The sequence below is a fragment of the Falco peregrinus genome, chromosome 12, assembly GCF_023634155.1.
Source record: "Falco peregrinus isolate bFalPer1 chromosome 12, bFalPer1.pri, whole genome shotgun sequence".
Taxonomy (NCBI): Eukaryota; Metazoa; Chordata; class Aves; order Falconiformes; family Falconidae; genus Falco; species Falco peregrinus.
This window is the reverse complement of record NC_073732.1, coordinates 29,509,825-29,525,363: the sequence shown is the minus strand read 5'-3', so window position 1 is coordinate 29,525,363 and position 15,539 is coordinate 29,509,825. Positions and strand designations below refer to the sequence as shown.

General features: G+C 46.8%; 1 protein-coding gene across 1 annotated transcript; it reads right to left on the bottom strand.

Moving 5' to 3' along the window:
• Positions 1–1,775: 1,775 nt before the first annotated feature.
• Positions 1,776–15,133, bottom strand: CLRN1 (clarin 1). Its single transcript, XM_005233748.3, has 3 exons — positions 14,596–15,133; positions 5,584–5,763; positions 1,776–4,577 (listed from the first exon to the last, which is right to left on the bottom strand). The coding sequence occupies exons 1-3, from the start codon at positions 14,846–14,848 to the stop codon at positions 4,312–4,314; spliced, it is 699 nt and encodes a 232-aa protein (XP_005233805.1). The 5' UTR covers positions 14,849–15,133; the 3' UTR covers positions 1,776–4,311.
• Positions 15,134–15,539: the final 406 nt, after the last annotated feature.

Genomic DNA, 15,539 nt, shown 5'->3' with positions numbered 1-15,539 from the left:
AGATCAAATCTACTCCACATTTGTAAGTGAACTGCGATGGAGCAGGCTGATGCAAACCACGCTGTCTCTTTCCAGGGGTTAGAAGTCAGGGTGTGGGACAAGCTGCCTTTACAGATTTGGAGACTTCACCAAATTTGGGTATTTCACGGCAGGGGAGAATGAACCTGGCTCTGTAGGACTGGCCATTGCTGGAGCAGGCACCAGTTCCTGAGAAATGGGTACAAATGTCCTTACCTGGCTCTCCCCTGCTGTGCAGGCTGCTCCAGCAAGCTGCGCCCTTTTGGAGACACCAGGTGAAACAACAGAGCAGTTTCTGTGGTGGGGAACAGTGTCCTGTACCCATTATTGTGTTTTCCATCAGGAATAGCATCATCCTGTCAACAATGTGTGTGGCATTGTGTCTAGTCACAAAATGAGGGACTGAAATGTGGGTTTGCCCATCAAGTCCACATAACTCTTGGTGCTGGTGGTGATGACAAATTCAGGCACCACGTCAGCAAACAGGACAGGACCTGGCTGCAGAAGGCAGACCCCCACCCCCCGACTCCCCTGCCTGGTTCAGCCTTTGGTCTGGAAAACCGGAGGCAGGACGTGGCACAGGACACCCCATCCCTTGGCTGTGTGCAGTGTCCACACCACCCCAGCTTGTCACCCCTGAGGGGCTGGTTCCTCTCGCCCCTTTTCCCACCTCATCCAGACTGGGCCGTTTGTGTGCCTGCCCGCTGCCACCCAGGGAGTGTGGCGTCCAGCCTCGGGGTGATGGCAGCTGAGTGACATCCCCATCTGTGTGCCACCGCCAGGCCGAAGGGGATGTGGACTTGCACCTCCTGGCCTCCGACAGGAACAATGTCTGGCAGCCAAAATAATGCTCTTAAGAAGTTAGTGAAGCTTTGCGTTTCCATGGCAGCTTCTGTCTCCAGATGTCAAAACCCTTTTGCTAGAGGTATGAGTGAATATTGGCCCAAGGGGCGAAACCCTAACTGGCATCAACAGGGCTTTGGCGCAGAGCTCTCCCAACTTCTCCATGGTGTAGGTAAATGCTCTGAGATGTTGGAGGGGAAGCTGTGAAGCTTAATTAACTTCTTCCCTAGCACAATCTCAGCTCTGCAGTAACTCAGAGAGGAAAGGCTCCTAGCAAGGGCAGCAGCACTGGCATTTTCGCAGCCACAGCCAGCGCTGAGCATCCCTCCTGTGTCAGGCAGTGGGGGGGCATCCCTCAGCCCACCCTGGGCCCAGGCTGTAGGGTGTCTGGCTGCAGGTGTCATTAGCATCGCTCCTGCCGCATTAATGACTGAACTTCTCCATACTGCCAGGTCTTACTGATGTGCCTCATTTCGTGGCTGTGCTTTATGGAATGACATCCACAGATTTTGGTGTGGGTGTACCGCTCATGCTGGTGTGGGGAAGTCAACTAAGTTTGTGGTTCGTGCTATTTCCAAATGATAAATGATCTCTGCTTGGGGTAGTGACTTTGACAATAAAATCCGTTAAGGTGGATGTGCTTTAGAAGGGTCTGCTGTGGGAGCCAGCAGCATGGCCTCCAGGAGCCCTGCTCAGGGCAGTCACAGCAGTGGGGTGCAATACAGGGCCAGAGAGCACGGTGAGCTCCACATCTGCAACACGATGCTCTGCTGTTCGCCCCTACATCAGCATCATGGGCCGGTGGTCTAAGCCTGGTATGCTCTCTTGTGTCCATATACTGATTTTATATATATATATACATATATATTTGTATTTATATGTACACACACTGCATGCACACACACAGACACAAATTCATACTAACTTCTTATTGGAATACAAAATAATCTGATTTTTCAAGAACCTTCAAAATATGTGTTTCTCCTCACTATACAATTCTTGTTGTTTTTTAAATCATGAAATATGCTAGTCTAGAAATGAAGCAGGCAAAACTTCTTTAGCTAATGCTCATTGATTACAGGTGAGCCACAGGAAATGTGCTGGTGCTCATCCAGGAGTACAGGCTGAGCAGGTCACGCTTGTTCCAACTGTTACTTTCAGCTGGTCAAACACACAAATATTGTCTTCATTTTATTTTGCTATTAAGAATTGTTATGTTTGCCTCAGGAACTGGATATGAATGAAAATAACAGCTGGGCTCATGTTCGTAAGTGAGGTGGGATGTGGGGGGAGTGGTGGAGCTGGGCTCTTTGTGAGGTGATCCCCCCATGAAAGCCCCTGGATCCCGAGTCATGAGCTGCAGAGCAAAAGGGGTGGGAATGGGTTTATCTTCTGTGCAACTCTGTATTTTACACATATGGGCCAACTCCTTCTTCAGGACTGGCAAGTATCGCTTAGCCGCACAGATGTGAGCAGGCTGTGCATCTGATGGCATGTGCCAGGGATTGCTGAAGCTGCTACAGAGCTGCAAAACAGAGCAGCTTCATGATGCATCAGGAGCAAGAAGGATGAAGTGTTACTCCTCATTGTTTGCTGTATAGTAAACAATTCCATGAGTTGTAATACAAATCATGTGTTAAGACACATTAGGAAGAATATGCATATCAAGTAAGAAGAAAATGATGAAAAAAAGTTGGGGGTTGTGGCAACTTGCAGTAGCCCTTACACAGTGTCATAATCTAGGGAGATGTGATACACCATGAGGAGGCAGAGCTGCTTTGTGAAAGGATTTGTGGAGTAGTGGTATAACTTACAAAACTTTTACAAAAAAAACCAGCAATGTTTTGCCATTTGTAGTAAAAGTATAAAAAAATAGCATAAAAGTCAGTGAGGTCACCTTGCAAGTTGCTGGAGCTTGGAGCATATAGTTTTTTCAGAGGTGAATGCTAACAGGTGCCTGGGCTTGATATTCAGCACAGGTGACGCAGTGGGTGCCGAGTGGGATGATTGCTCCTCAGCTGCAGCTGTGCAGAAGCAGCCTGCAGCCCCTGCGTATATATGGGCAGCTGGGGCAGCAGTGTTCTCTCTGTGCACCTCTTGTATTTGCTTTCAGTGTTGTTTTTATGTCCTGTGATGAGCACTACATCATCTGCATAATCCCGAGGAGGTAGTGTTTGGTGGTGTTAATGCTCTTTTGATCTGTCTGTCTGTAACAGGGCTGGTTTAGCTGTACCTAGGATGAGTGGTCCGGTTGCTTTAACCACCTTGCCGATGCTTAAGGGTGCAAGTGCTGATGTGTTTGTCCGTTCTGGCTTCCTGCACTCCTTGGGGTAGAGAACCTCATGTTATTTCTTCATCGGTCTCTGCTGAGCTGTGGCATGCCTTGGAAACTTGTCTGTTGTGCTATTCCATTGCTGCCCTTTGCCAAAGGTTTTGACTTTGTTTATTTGTGTTACTTGATGAGGGAGTGTTTGCAGGGCTGTTTCTGGGCAAGGTTCTTCATGCTTCTGCCCATGAGGCTTTGGGAGGGTGCGGTGCAGTGGGAAGGGTGCTTGGTCTTGTTCTTGTCACTTTGTTCTGGGAAATGTTCTTTGCCTTGGTGTGTTGCAGGGAGCGTTCAGCAGCACCAAGCCAGGCTGCCTCCCTCGGGCAAGCAGGACAGAGTATGTTGCATCTTCTCTACAACCCGCTTTGCTGGGCACGGTGCTCTAACCAAGCCAGTAAAGCCCCCAGCTACAGTGATTGTGTGGGGCAGGGATGTCTTTTGTGGCTTCAGGGCCAAAGAGTTACAGTTGAGTTTGTTAAAACTAAAAAACCCAAAAGAGAGCTTTATGGACAGAAATGATGATGCTGCCATGCAGGTTAAAGTGCTCATGGTGGATTCAGGTGTTTGGCTTTTGTCCCGCAAGCACCTGCTGTAGCACTGTGTTCCCTCTGAGTGTTGTGCTTTTGAGACGGAGCCTGATGCGTGTTAGGAGCAAAGCCTGTACACTTTCTTTTCTCGTTTGATACCTGTAGATTTGCTGAGCGTCCTTGTTCTCCAGTGCCCTGACGCAGTAACAACTGCATCCTTGCCTTCACAAGGGGTAAAGGGCAAAACTGCTGCTGGTGATAGTGTGTGCCTCTACTGCAACTTGTTCCTTTTATTTTCCAGATCCTGTTCAACGCTATTGATATTACTGGTTTTCTTTGCACCAGCTACTTTTCAAATAACTTACTGGAAAAAAAGGCAAATGTCTTAGGTCTTACCCCAAGAAAGAGAAGGAATTTTAATCTAGACATTACCAAATAGCTTGTCTTCTTTAGTTTACTGCATATGCCATGTTGCTGTTTATTTGAAACCTTCACTTCTTTTAACATCTTTAATCATTTACAAGTTAGTACACCTGGTGGCTGTTGAATGTAGTAGTGATGAACCTCATGGCTTGAAATGTTCTTAACTATGTAGTTCTAATACATCAGGTCAACCGCTCCAGTGGTTGTTCCTGAATCTTTTGATTTTGAAAAGGGAAATTCAAATCCAGCAAATCGTATTAGCAAGGCATTCAGGAAGTGCACCAGAGAGCAAACCAGGATGATCCAGAACGAGTTTGCAAACTGCTCTCTGTGAGTCTTGAATGTAAAACTTCCCTCTTTGAAATTAGCAATTTTCTCTGAAAGGTGGTGTATCTTCACCTCTGAAGAGAAAAGAATCATGATGAGGCAACCGCAGGAACCTGAAATGGAGGGGGAGATGCTCATCATCTCAGCTGTCCCTGCATCACGATCAAAAGCCATATTGATAGCATTATTATGGCCACTGTAACTTAGCTTTAATAGGGATTATTTTTAGAATCCAAGACAATGGGTATTGAAGTTAGTAAGCTTTTTTAATTGAATTTGGCTTGGGACCAGTAATATTTAGCACAGCTGCTGTAGTACCCTGATCCAGTAAAGTATCTGTGCCCTTTCAGCTTTAAGCTGCTCGTTGTCCCCTTGAACATACTGTCTTCATGTTTAAAGATAAATAGATACTACTTTATTAAATTATGATTGTAATAGTAATACCTTGTAAAGTAATAGTAAATGTTCTTGTCAGCCAAGCCAGCAGCACAGAGAATGGGCTTTACCCTCAATAAGTGGCAGAGGGACAGGGATGGTTCGTTATCCCTGCTGGCAGTGTTTTTTCAGAGACCGCTTTTACAGCAAGTTGCTGTCAATCTCTCCCTCTGCTTCTCAGTTCCTTCCTTCCTTGGGAAGGTTTTGCTGTCTAAGTGGTGCTCTCACCTACACAGCTGGAAACCTCCCATTGTGGTAAATATGAGCAGTTGCATCAATGACTGTTAGTTTGTTTTTTCCCATCTCTGGTACAATTCCTGGCTCTGACTGTTTGCCCATGATGCATCCCCAGCTCCAGGTCCCTGGGGCTTGTGGGCACCATCCCGTTTTTCTGCCAGCTTATGCAGAAGGGCTGAAGGTGCCGGGGCTGCCTGCTTGCCTGTACCCATCCCATCCCATCGCCTGCCCTCGTGAAGGGTTTTGGTATTTTATCTCTTAACTCCAATTTGGAAAAAACGTTTTGATATGGCAAAGTCATCTGCATTTCTACCTAGCTTTATTTTGCCAGTTTATAGTCAGTGTGGCCATGGTCCTTAATAAGGTCTCCTATGCCAATAAATCCAACATAAGTAGCAAACATGGACAGCCACTAGCTAGGCAGGCCAGGGGTGGGGTGGTACTTACACGCAATGAAGCTCCAGAGGTACAACCCGATGGGGCCGTGCAGGGTTTCATAAGGGCTGCCAAAAGCATTGAACATGAAGAAACCTGCTCCCACCAGAGCAAAGACTATCAGTACTGTACAGAAGAGAATGACACCAACATGGATACTTGCAGGGATAATTTTGAGCAAATCTGGAAAAACTAAAAACAAAATGAACAAATTGTTATTATACATATTAGATAAAGTCATTTCAGAAGTCAGGCCAGGGATTTCCTGCTGGTTTGTGATAATTGTTTTAAGTTGTGCTCTTCCAAATGCAACCAAAAGTGAAAATGAAGTTACTAACTAGAAACAGGTTTTGTGGATGTTTGGAGGTAGAAGTGTTTTGTGAAACTCAGTAGACTGGCCAGGAGAGAAAGACCAGCTCCAGAGAAAGCCTCTCCTCCCCTTCCTGAGGGTATTTCCCTGGGCACGTTATCCCCCTGGATGTGCAGATGCAGAATGGCACCTCCGCAGCCCTGGCACCTGCCCACAGCTGTCTCCACCAGGCTCGCGGAGGGGTGACCCCCAGCACCTCCAGATCTTTAAACGCTGGGGGCCTGATCTGGATCAGCATCCTTGGTGGCTGCTCCCTCACCCCAGTGTTCTGGCTGGCAAAACAAGCTGCTCTCCACCGGTAGGCACCGTTCAGGACATGAGGCTTTTGGGGTTATTCATTCCTCAGAAACCAGATGCAGATGCAAGGTGGAGGGTTACATGCCTACCATCTGCCAAGGTGGTATTTGGTCCTTAATGCAAACAGCACATTCTTGGGGGGAAAAAAAACTGGGAGCTGTATTTGAAAGTGCAGGTCTGCCTTGTACCAGCATGCAGGATGGCATGAGGGGCTACTCGCAGTGCCTGTTATGGGTGGGATCTTGCCTCCCTTGGCTAGAGGCTTGGCCGTTTAGCCCTCTTTTGGAGCAGGGGGGCAGTAAGTCCAGAAACAGACTCTCTGCATTTATGTTCATGAGGTCCCACTGAGGGACATGAGATAGGAAATGAAATGATACCTGCTTGGCTTATTCAGTGAGCAGAGAGCAATTGATATTTATTTGCTTGCCTGTGCCTTAATCAGCTTGTGGGCTTAGTTACAGTTAGTGTGTGTGCCACTGCACACCTGCCCTTGCCTGGAGTGGTCAGCAATTCATATGAAACATGTTTCTTGCACTGGATTGTTCTGGTCAGTAGAGTCTTGTATATATTTTATTTTCCAAAACACAGGTGCAGGGAGGGTCAGGTGAGGATGAGAAGTTCCCAATGCTCTGCCAGTATCCATATAACATGTGTTGTGTGTCTTGGGGTACCTAGGATGGGGTGAGGTAGCTCCCCTTCCTGAGGGATGCTGCTTCTGGCTCCCTCTTGCCAGGATGGGTGTGTGGGCAGAGGGGAGGCTGGGCAGCCCCTGTGAGCATAGGGGTCCCTCGGGCTCCCTCTCCCTTGTGCTGGCCTCTTGGTCTGGACCACATCATGGGCAACGTGTGATGGACAAAGTCCTTTGGAATATCCAAGCTCTGGCTGTATGGAGAAACAAGGAGATGGCTGGGCAGGAGACATGGGCCTAGCCTTGGGGGGTGTGGTTGGTTTGGAGCACCACATTTATTTGGGTTTGATGTGCCTAAAGTGCACAGATGTCAGGGTTTGGCCACTTCATTGCCAGGGAAGCAAAGAGCTGCTCCAGGATGAGATGCTGACTTCCATTCTGTTTCAGAGTAGTGATTCCACTGCTTTAATATCAACATACAGTGCTGTTTTTGTAAGCTTATACCTGAAAAATTTTGGCAAAAAATGTGTGTTATTTCTGAAAACCTTAAATAATACTTCTTTAAGTTATGAAGTCCACATTTTATTATGGAGAAGCAGGAAATCATTAGTGAAACTGCAGTGCTGACATACTGGCAGGTTAAATGTGTTGTGCACTGTGCGTTGCTGGGAGACATTGAAGGCTCCAGGGATGTACAATACCTGGGGAAGATGACGTGTGCAGTTGTTCGTGTGACAATCCACCAACAGTTATTGCCAGAGGCATGCAGACACCTAAAAAGATAGGAGGTTTCTTACCTCCTACCCTTTGATATTTTTTAGAAAATAGAATTTTCTAAATATTTTTTCTGGTTTTTAGAAAATAGAAAAAAAATGGTATTTTGATAAAAATCTGTAAAAAACAGGAAGGATATTTCTGTACATACATTAGTCTCTTAAATTGTTTTTAAAATGAAGTATGGTACTAGAGAGGGAGAAATTCATAAAGGTTACAGCAATGAGTTATTTGCAACAAACTCTCTGAATGGAATTTTGAAAGAATGAGCACATTGTAAATGACCAAAACCTTCTCCCCTGTGTTTGTTTCCCCAAGTAAAACACGTGTGGAACATTTTGTGCCTGGAAGTCCAAGGGCAAAAAGGGAAGATGATAAATCGATGAAAGGAAATGGAGAAATCTTACGATAAAGAAGAGGGTACAGAGCTAAAATAAGATAGAGCACACAAAATGAGTGTGCAGCCGCAAAGGCCGGTGCTGTGCTGTGCCTGGCCAGCTCTCCTGCTGCTGGCAGGTGGGATGCTGGCTGTTTGCAGCAGAGCTGTGTGCCGTGGGACTGAGTATGAAGGCTCTTGCTGGGTAAGTGCAAGTACCGGGTGCATCACACAGTTAATGTGATGCTTTTGCCACATGCTGTATAACTTTAAGTTTCCAAAAGCCGGGAGCTTTTATGTTGGCTGTATTTGCCACTATATCAGTTGCCCCACGAGAGCCCACGGGGCAGGCCGGGTTGCAGCAGTGGAAGTGGCAGCCCAGGGCATCTGCGGGTTTGTGCTCAGAGTTAATGACTGCTACCTGATGGAGCACCTGCTCACTGACCAAAGGCTGCGGAAGGCTGCGCTGCATTCCAGCCATGTTGTGGCTGCTGTGACTATGTACACAAAAATTTAGGAATTTTTATGTATTTTTATGCATAAATTATGCAAAATTAAGTATTTGTATGCAGCTTTTTAGCTACTGTTTCAAATTGTCATCCTGCTTAGCTAGGGCACAAGGGATTAGTCAATTAGACTCAGTATGAGAGAATAATTTTTAGTCACTCATGTTTGTTTGGCAACAACAGGTATTTTAGAAGGAATCATCAAATACACTTAACTGCTCCTGATCCACAGGGGCATGATTAAAGTGGGGGTAATAATGCCTTGGCACTGCCTCGCTGCAGCTGTAACGTGCCGAGAGTAAAAAAGCCTCACATAAATTACTCTACCTTGTAAAATGTTTACCAGCAAACAGCTCTGCAGCTTGCCGTGCAGTAAACACAGAGAAGCAGGTAATGTGGTGTCAAGTCAATTTACCTCCCTGACCAAATGAAAGGGAAATTAATGGACCAAATGTTTGCAAACTATTCTTGAAGCTGTGTTAAATAAGTATCCACTTTTCCATTGTTGGTGGCTGGTTGGGAGTGGAGAGGGGCACCCAGTGCCCACAGGGGGCCACGGCCTGGAGATGTCACAAGGCACAGGGGCACAAGAGGGCAAGCAGAGCCCTGTGCCCACCGTCTGGGGTGCTGCATGGACACTCACACCTTTGGGTAATGGAGGAGCTGCCTGCTCCTGGGGATGGCGCTGGCCCCAGCCTCTGCTCCTCCAGACCCCCTTCCCTGGGGTTGTCCCCACCAGCCTGGCTTGTATGCGCGGGGAGCTCAGGAACACTGCTGCTCGCTGTCTTTGTGTAGGCAAGCGCTGCACACAGCAAAACTACCTGTTTGCTAAATGTACCTATTTACCTACAGGAAGAATTGGCAAGTTTGCCGACGACCCCAAGCTGTGTGGTGCGGTCAACAGGCTGGAGGGCAGGGGTGCCATCCAGGGGGCCCTGGACAGGCTTGGGAGGTGGGCCCACGCGAACGTCATGAGGTTCAACCGGGCCAAGTGCAAGGTCCTACGTGCGGGTCGGGGCAGCCCCAAGCACAGATACAGGCTGGGCAGAGAATGGACTAAGAGCAGCCCTGGGGAGATCATGTTCGGGGCGTTGGTTTATGAGAAGCTCAACATGACCCAGCAACGTGCGCTTGCAGCCCAGAAAGCCAGCCGCACCTGGGCTGCATCCCCAGCGGCGTGGCCAGCAGTCGAGGGAGGGGATTGTCCCCCTCTGCTCCTCCCTGGTGAGACCCCCTGCAGCCCTGCGTCCAGCTCTGTGCCCCCAGCATAAGGAGGACATGGAACTGTTGGGGCGAGCTCAGAGGAGGCCGCGAAGATGCTCGGAGGGCTGGAGCCCCTCTGGTGTGCGACAGGCTGAGGGTTGGGGTTGCTCAGCCTGCAGAAGGGAAGGCTCCGGGGACACCTTAGAGCAGCTTCCAGTGCCTGAAGGGGAATGGCTTGCAGCTGGAGGAGGGGACAGTCAGGTTAAAGGAAGAAATTCTGTGCTGTGGGGGTGGGAGGCGCTGGCCCAGGCCGCCCAGAGCAGCTGTGGGTGCCCCGTCCCTGGCAGGGCTCAAGGCCAGGCTGGACGGGGCTCTGGGCAACCTGGGCTGGGGGGAGGTGGCCCTGCCCGGGGCAGGGGGCTGGAGCTAGGTGGGCTTTAAGGGCCCTGCCAACACAAACAGTTCCATGAGTTTGCCTGCATAAAAGGTTGCTTTTGCTGATGGCTACTTATTGTTTGTCCAGTTTGGCCAGTTGTGCTTAATAAACACAAAGCACATTTTAGAAATTGGACCTTGTGTTTACTGGACCTTTCATTACTTATTTCATATTTTTACAGGCGTGAGAAGCAGTTGTACTGTTGGTGTGGTATAAGGTGCAATTTTGTTATTGTACCATTCAGGCTATGCGACAAAGAGGCCGAAGACTCCCTACTTGTACAGACTTACAAGGAATAGTATTAGTTCTCGTGACTCTACCTGGTGTTTTGGGAGAACATGCAAAACTGTGTGTTTAATAATACAATTTTATATTCTTGATTTTAAGAAAATGTTACTGGATTGTATTGAATCTTTCCCTTGGCACCTGCATTTATAGTTGTTTATGTTATTAGAATTTTATATGTGACACATCTGGAAAATTAATTCCAGCAGCTATGTCATCTTGAAAGAAAAACATTCCTTCATTGTAATGAATGAATGGTGTTAGGTATGCAAGCCAGTGACCTTTAGAAAATGAACTGCTGACCCAGAAACTGATGAGAATCGGCAAGAGCAAATGAAGCAGAAGGCTTGCCCCAGCTGAACTGGGTTTGCTGGCAGAGCAAATTCATATTACAATTAAAAGAGATATAGTGGTCAGAGGGGAGCATTTAATGGGAACAAACATAGAACTAAATCATTTAGCCTATTTTCCAGGCCTTTTTTTCTCAGACATGCTAAAGTGCACTTCAGTGCATTAAACTATGGATGTGTATGTTGTATATGGTTATCCTGTTTCCAGGATGCTCCCAGTGAGTTCCCGAGAGCACTGACTCGGATGGGATGGGTCTGCTGCAGCCCCAGAGAACACAAACCAGCCTCTTTCATAACTGGTCTCTGAAGGGAATGCTCCTAGTAGAGGTATATTTTGCGGAGGCACCTAATCATTGTTTCTAAATAGAAATCCTATTCAAATAAGTGTTGCGTTTGCTTTTTAATCTAAATAAATGATGATCTGAGAACAATTTGTGAGGAGGACAGCAGTGCTTCTGCCCTCCACTGTCAGTGAAAGACCGCAGAGGCAAACCCTGCCCTGTGGAGTGCCATGGTCAGTAGGACTGGGCTTGTGAAATTTTTTGGGCTGTAAATGGGCTACATCTCAGGTATAAGTAGTGCCAGAGGTCACCTCATAGCGTTACCTTTTCAGACTGCTATGTAAAGGCAGGAACAGGCTTGCAATGTTGCGAGCGAGACCTAGTGAAATATTTCACTATTAATACTCGGCTTGTATGGAAGGAGAAGAAAAGGTAAAAGAATGCTCTAATAAGCAAGCTTGGGTTTGGTTTTAGGTCTGCGCAGGCCCCTGGGCTGTGTTTCTGACACCAGTGCTTCAGACTGGCTAGCTCTGCTACTGCAGGTGATGGTCTGCTCTGAGGGATGCCTGGTGGGCTGGGATGCTGGGAACAAGGCTGCTCTCCCTAGGCAAGGATGATGCTCCCTCACGGGCATCTTAGCAGCTTTGCTTATCACTTGAGGAGTCTTGGGCATAAAATTAAATCCAGCCTTGATTTGCGATCCTGGGAACAGGCATTGAAGCACATGCTTCAAGCCTTATTTTCTCTGTCTGAAAATGAGCGCAGTGATATTGATTGATGTTGAGTGAATTACTCTTCCAATGTTGTTACTCTTTATGCAATTCCTGAAAGCCTTGGAGTTCTTTGAATACATACATTAGGCACTCCTGTTAAAGAAATCAATTTTTAATATTGTCCCGTGCAGTAGGATTCTGCAGGTCTGCATGAACACTTAGGTTTTGTGTGTTGGTTTGTAGAAGAATGGCTGCAGAAGCGTGGCCTTAGAATCTCTGAAGATCTGCACGATCCAGGCCTGGTATTAGAATAGGCCTGTAATCAGAATTGTGCTGAAGTTGCCGTGCTGAAGTTAACAAGAAAGGTAGCCTTGAGCTATTCTTGAATCCTGAGACCAAGTAATTATGTTGTGCCAACAGGCCGTGGCTGTAGCAAGCTACAGCTGCTGGGAAAGCAGGTGCAGGGCCAAGAAAGATAGGGAGCAGTATGGGAATATAGGGAGTAACAAACTACAAGGCTGAAGCATAACAACACAATGAGCTACATGGATAGAATGCTTATTTTAGTCATGATAATTAGGGGTGTGAGAACCGCGCGCACTTAGAGACTACTAACCAATTATATTTCTGCTTTACGAATATGCATGTGTATCGGTTCTATATAAGTAGTGTTAGAAACTAATAAAGTTGAGCAAGATGCATAACTCGTATTGAGCATCTTCTTGACTCCGGTGAACCCTTCTTCCAACATTGGTTTTTTTTACCATTTCAAAGTGGGTTGCTTAGCTGTGACTAATCAAAAACTTCACATTATTTCTGTTCTTTGGTTACATTTTGTGTCTATGTGCACTGTTGAAGCTATACTTATAAATGCAAGTTTGGTAAATACTTGGGTAGGAAAGCTTGGTTACATGAGATTTCTGAGAGCGTAGATAGAAAATGTATGGCCATAGTGGGAGCAAACTCTGTAACCCTGGAGTGCTTTTGGTTGAAAATGCTCTGCAGTACTTGCACAGATCCAGAGCTTGCCTGGATGTAGCACTAGGAGCTAATAAAAAAGTTATGATCAATATTATTAAATAATAACTAACAAGTTGTGCATTTGTACTGTCTTGTACCTGTTATATTAATTCGCACTGCCCACTAAATTAAAATTCTTTTGAAACTATTGCTACAATCCCATAAGCAGTATATTAAAATATTTCAGCCATAATGATGGAATGTACAGATGAGAGCCTGAATGCGAGGCACATCAATGAAATGGTTTAAAAGCATCTAAGTAACAAATACATGGAAAGAAAATTATTAGAAAGAGAAGCTGATGAGCTTCTCTGGCATGGGGGCTGCCTGTTGTGTCTGGGTTTAGTCCTGCCTGGCACACTGAGCTAATCCAGACCGGAGAGGCTGCCCTGCTGCTTGCCCTGTGTCCAGGTTGCTGTGGGTGACCTTCCTGTAACTTCGCTTGCACCAAAGTGCCCACGCATTGATCCTGCTGCTGCTCTCTGGGCTTGGGGAGCTCTGGCAGGGCTACTCAGCCATGCTCCATCCTGGAGGTGTGGGAGCTGGGGTGCACACCCGACAGGGCCAGTGAGGCTGCCCACGGGGCACGGCTCTGGCCAGCGCTGCAGCTGCGTCTTGTCCTTGTTTTACCCCAGTTTAGCTGTGCCTCACCACTCTGTGGCTGTAATGAACCCGGACAAGTGCCAGCCTGGAGCTGCTGATCGCTAGCCGCTTTGTCAGCCGTGGTTCCTAACAGTTCCAGCTACAGCAGAAAACAAATTCCTTGAGATTTAGTAGACCCCTCTGAAAATTCACCCCAGCCTACAACTAGCAGGGTGGAATAGCTGCACACTGTGATGGCAAACAAAGCAATTGAGGGGAGAACTTCAGCTGTATAAATAGACCAGTAATGGAATTTAATTAGAGATGGCAAATCTTAATATGATATTAATTTGGTCTACTACTTTGGGGAAAATACTATACAGTAAATAATCTTTGATACTTCATCTGGTAACCTTACCTTGCCTTAAATGACTCATGTAAGCAATTTACCAGTGCTGTTCTAGCAGAATACAAAACACAGTTAGAAGCAGTAACTTCAGGTGGCACATTGTACATATAACAAATGGCTGTTTGTTATTATCTGTTTAATCTGCTGCTATGTACAAACTGTGTGTTCACTTGATCATTTTATTGATCTTATCCTTGAAGATAAATAGGTTATGAATATTACATGCAAAGCAAGACCATTGCTAACAGTCTTTGATAAAATTCTGTATGTCAGATATGAAATGCAACTTGCAGATCAACTGACTGAATGTCAGCTAGCATCAGCCAGCTGTTCTTCCAATTAATGCAGCAGATTGCTAACTTTTTGGCTGCTTTGTTTCTCAACAGCAGCCAAACGTATCTATGCTCCAGCTCTTTCATGAGATTTCTGCTAGTTCAGTTCATTTTTTCATGAAGCACATAAGACGTAATGTTGACACACATGCAGAGGAAGGTGACAGACTAATTGAAAACGAAAAATGTTCCTTTTAAAGTAATAGTATAAATCTTTTGAAATGTAGGTATCTGTGTAACTGAAGTATAGATAGCTGAAAATGTTAGTGTGGCTTTACTGGTATCGGAAGATAAGTTATTTGAACCTGAAGATCAGAACACTGTTAACAGCAGCATTTGCTTTAGAATTTCATGCTTGTTAGGTGCTGTGCCTGAGCAAGGGGACACTGGGGCAGCTATATCCCAGCTCCCCTAGCAGTCAGCAGTGTGGTGTTAAATAGTTCAGATGACATTATTACTTACATGAAAACTGGAAAGGTCTCCCCCCGAGCCCACACTGTCTCACACGCTCGCCATAGAAAAGCCCATACTGGATTTTGCCAATAAACTTCTCCAGCTCCTGGCCGGTGGCGTTGACAAGCAGCGCTCCCGTCTTGCAGAGTATCGTCCCCTTAACCCACAGCTGTGTGCCGATGGCTGCTGCGGTCCCCAGCGCACAAGCAAAGCTCAGCACCCCGGCTATGCAAAAGATAATTTTCTTCTGCTGGGCTGGCATGGTGGTGTGCAAAGTCCTTGAAGGGACGCGGCTTTCAGCAAGGCAGCGACAAGGTCTTCATCAGCATGGCAAAGAGCCAAGCTCCCTGGCATGCAGCCAGCCCAGCTTGAGGCATGAGCCCTCTCCTCCGGCAGCCTCAGCTGTGGACATCCACGGGGCACACGTTTCCTGAGAGATGCTGTCAAGGTTTTTCTCCCCTGTCCCCTCCTGTATAGCTCCAGCTTGCACACTGATGTGTTTAAATAAGCTGGAAAATAGAGCAGTTCGTAGAGTCTTCCAGTGCATCCTCTGTCACTTGATAACGAGGGTTTAGGATGACAGAAGGGACCTCCCGGTAATTTGAGTGCTCTGCTGTTCCCAGCCCCCTGCCTGATTGGGCAAGCTGGGGATGTGAGACAGGCTTGGCTGCTGCATCTGATTATCTGCCCTCTAAAAAGGAAGTTTTCAGAGGGTTTTGTTTTTCCAGGTTTTCCTCTAAAACTAGCAATGCTAAGCTGCTTTATTCTTCCCTTCCCCCCTCCCCGCCCACCTTTTTTTGAATGCAATGGCACAGGTAACACACTGTACCCCTGCAACGCCAGGAGGGCCCCTCTGCAGTATTTGGTTGCATTTGGACACTTGCTTTTCCCTGGCAAGGGCAGTGTCTTACCTATCGTATTGTTTTGGCTGTAGTGTGTAGAATGCTTAGACA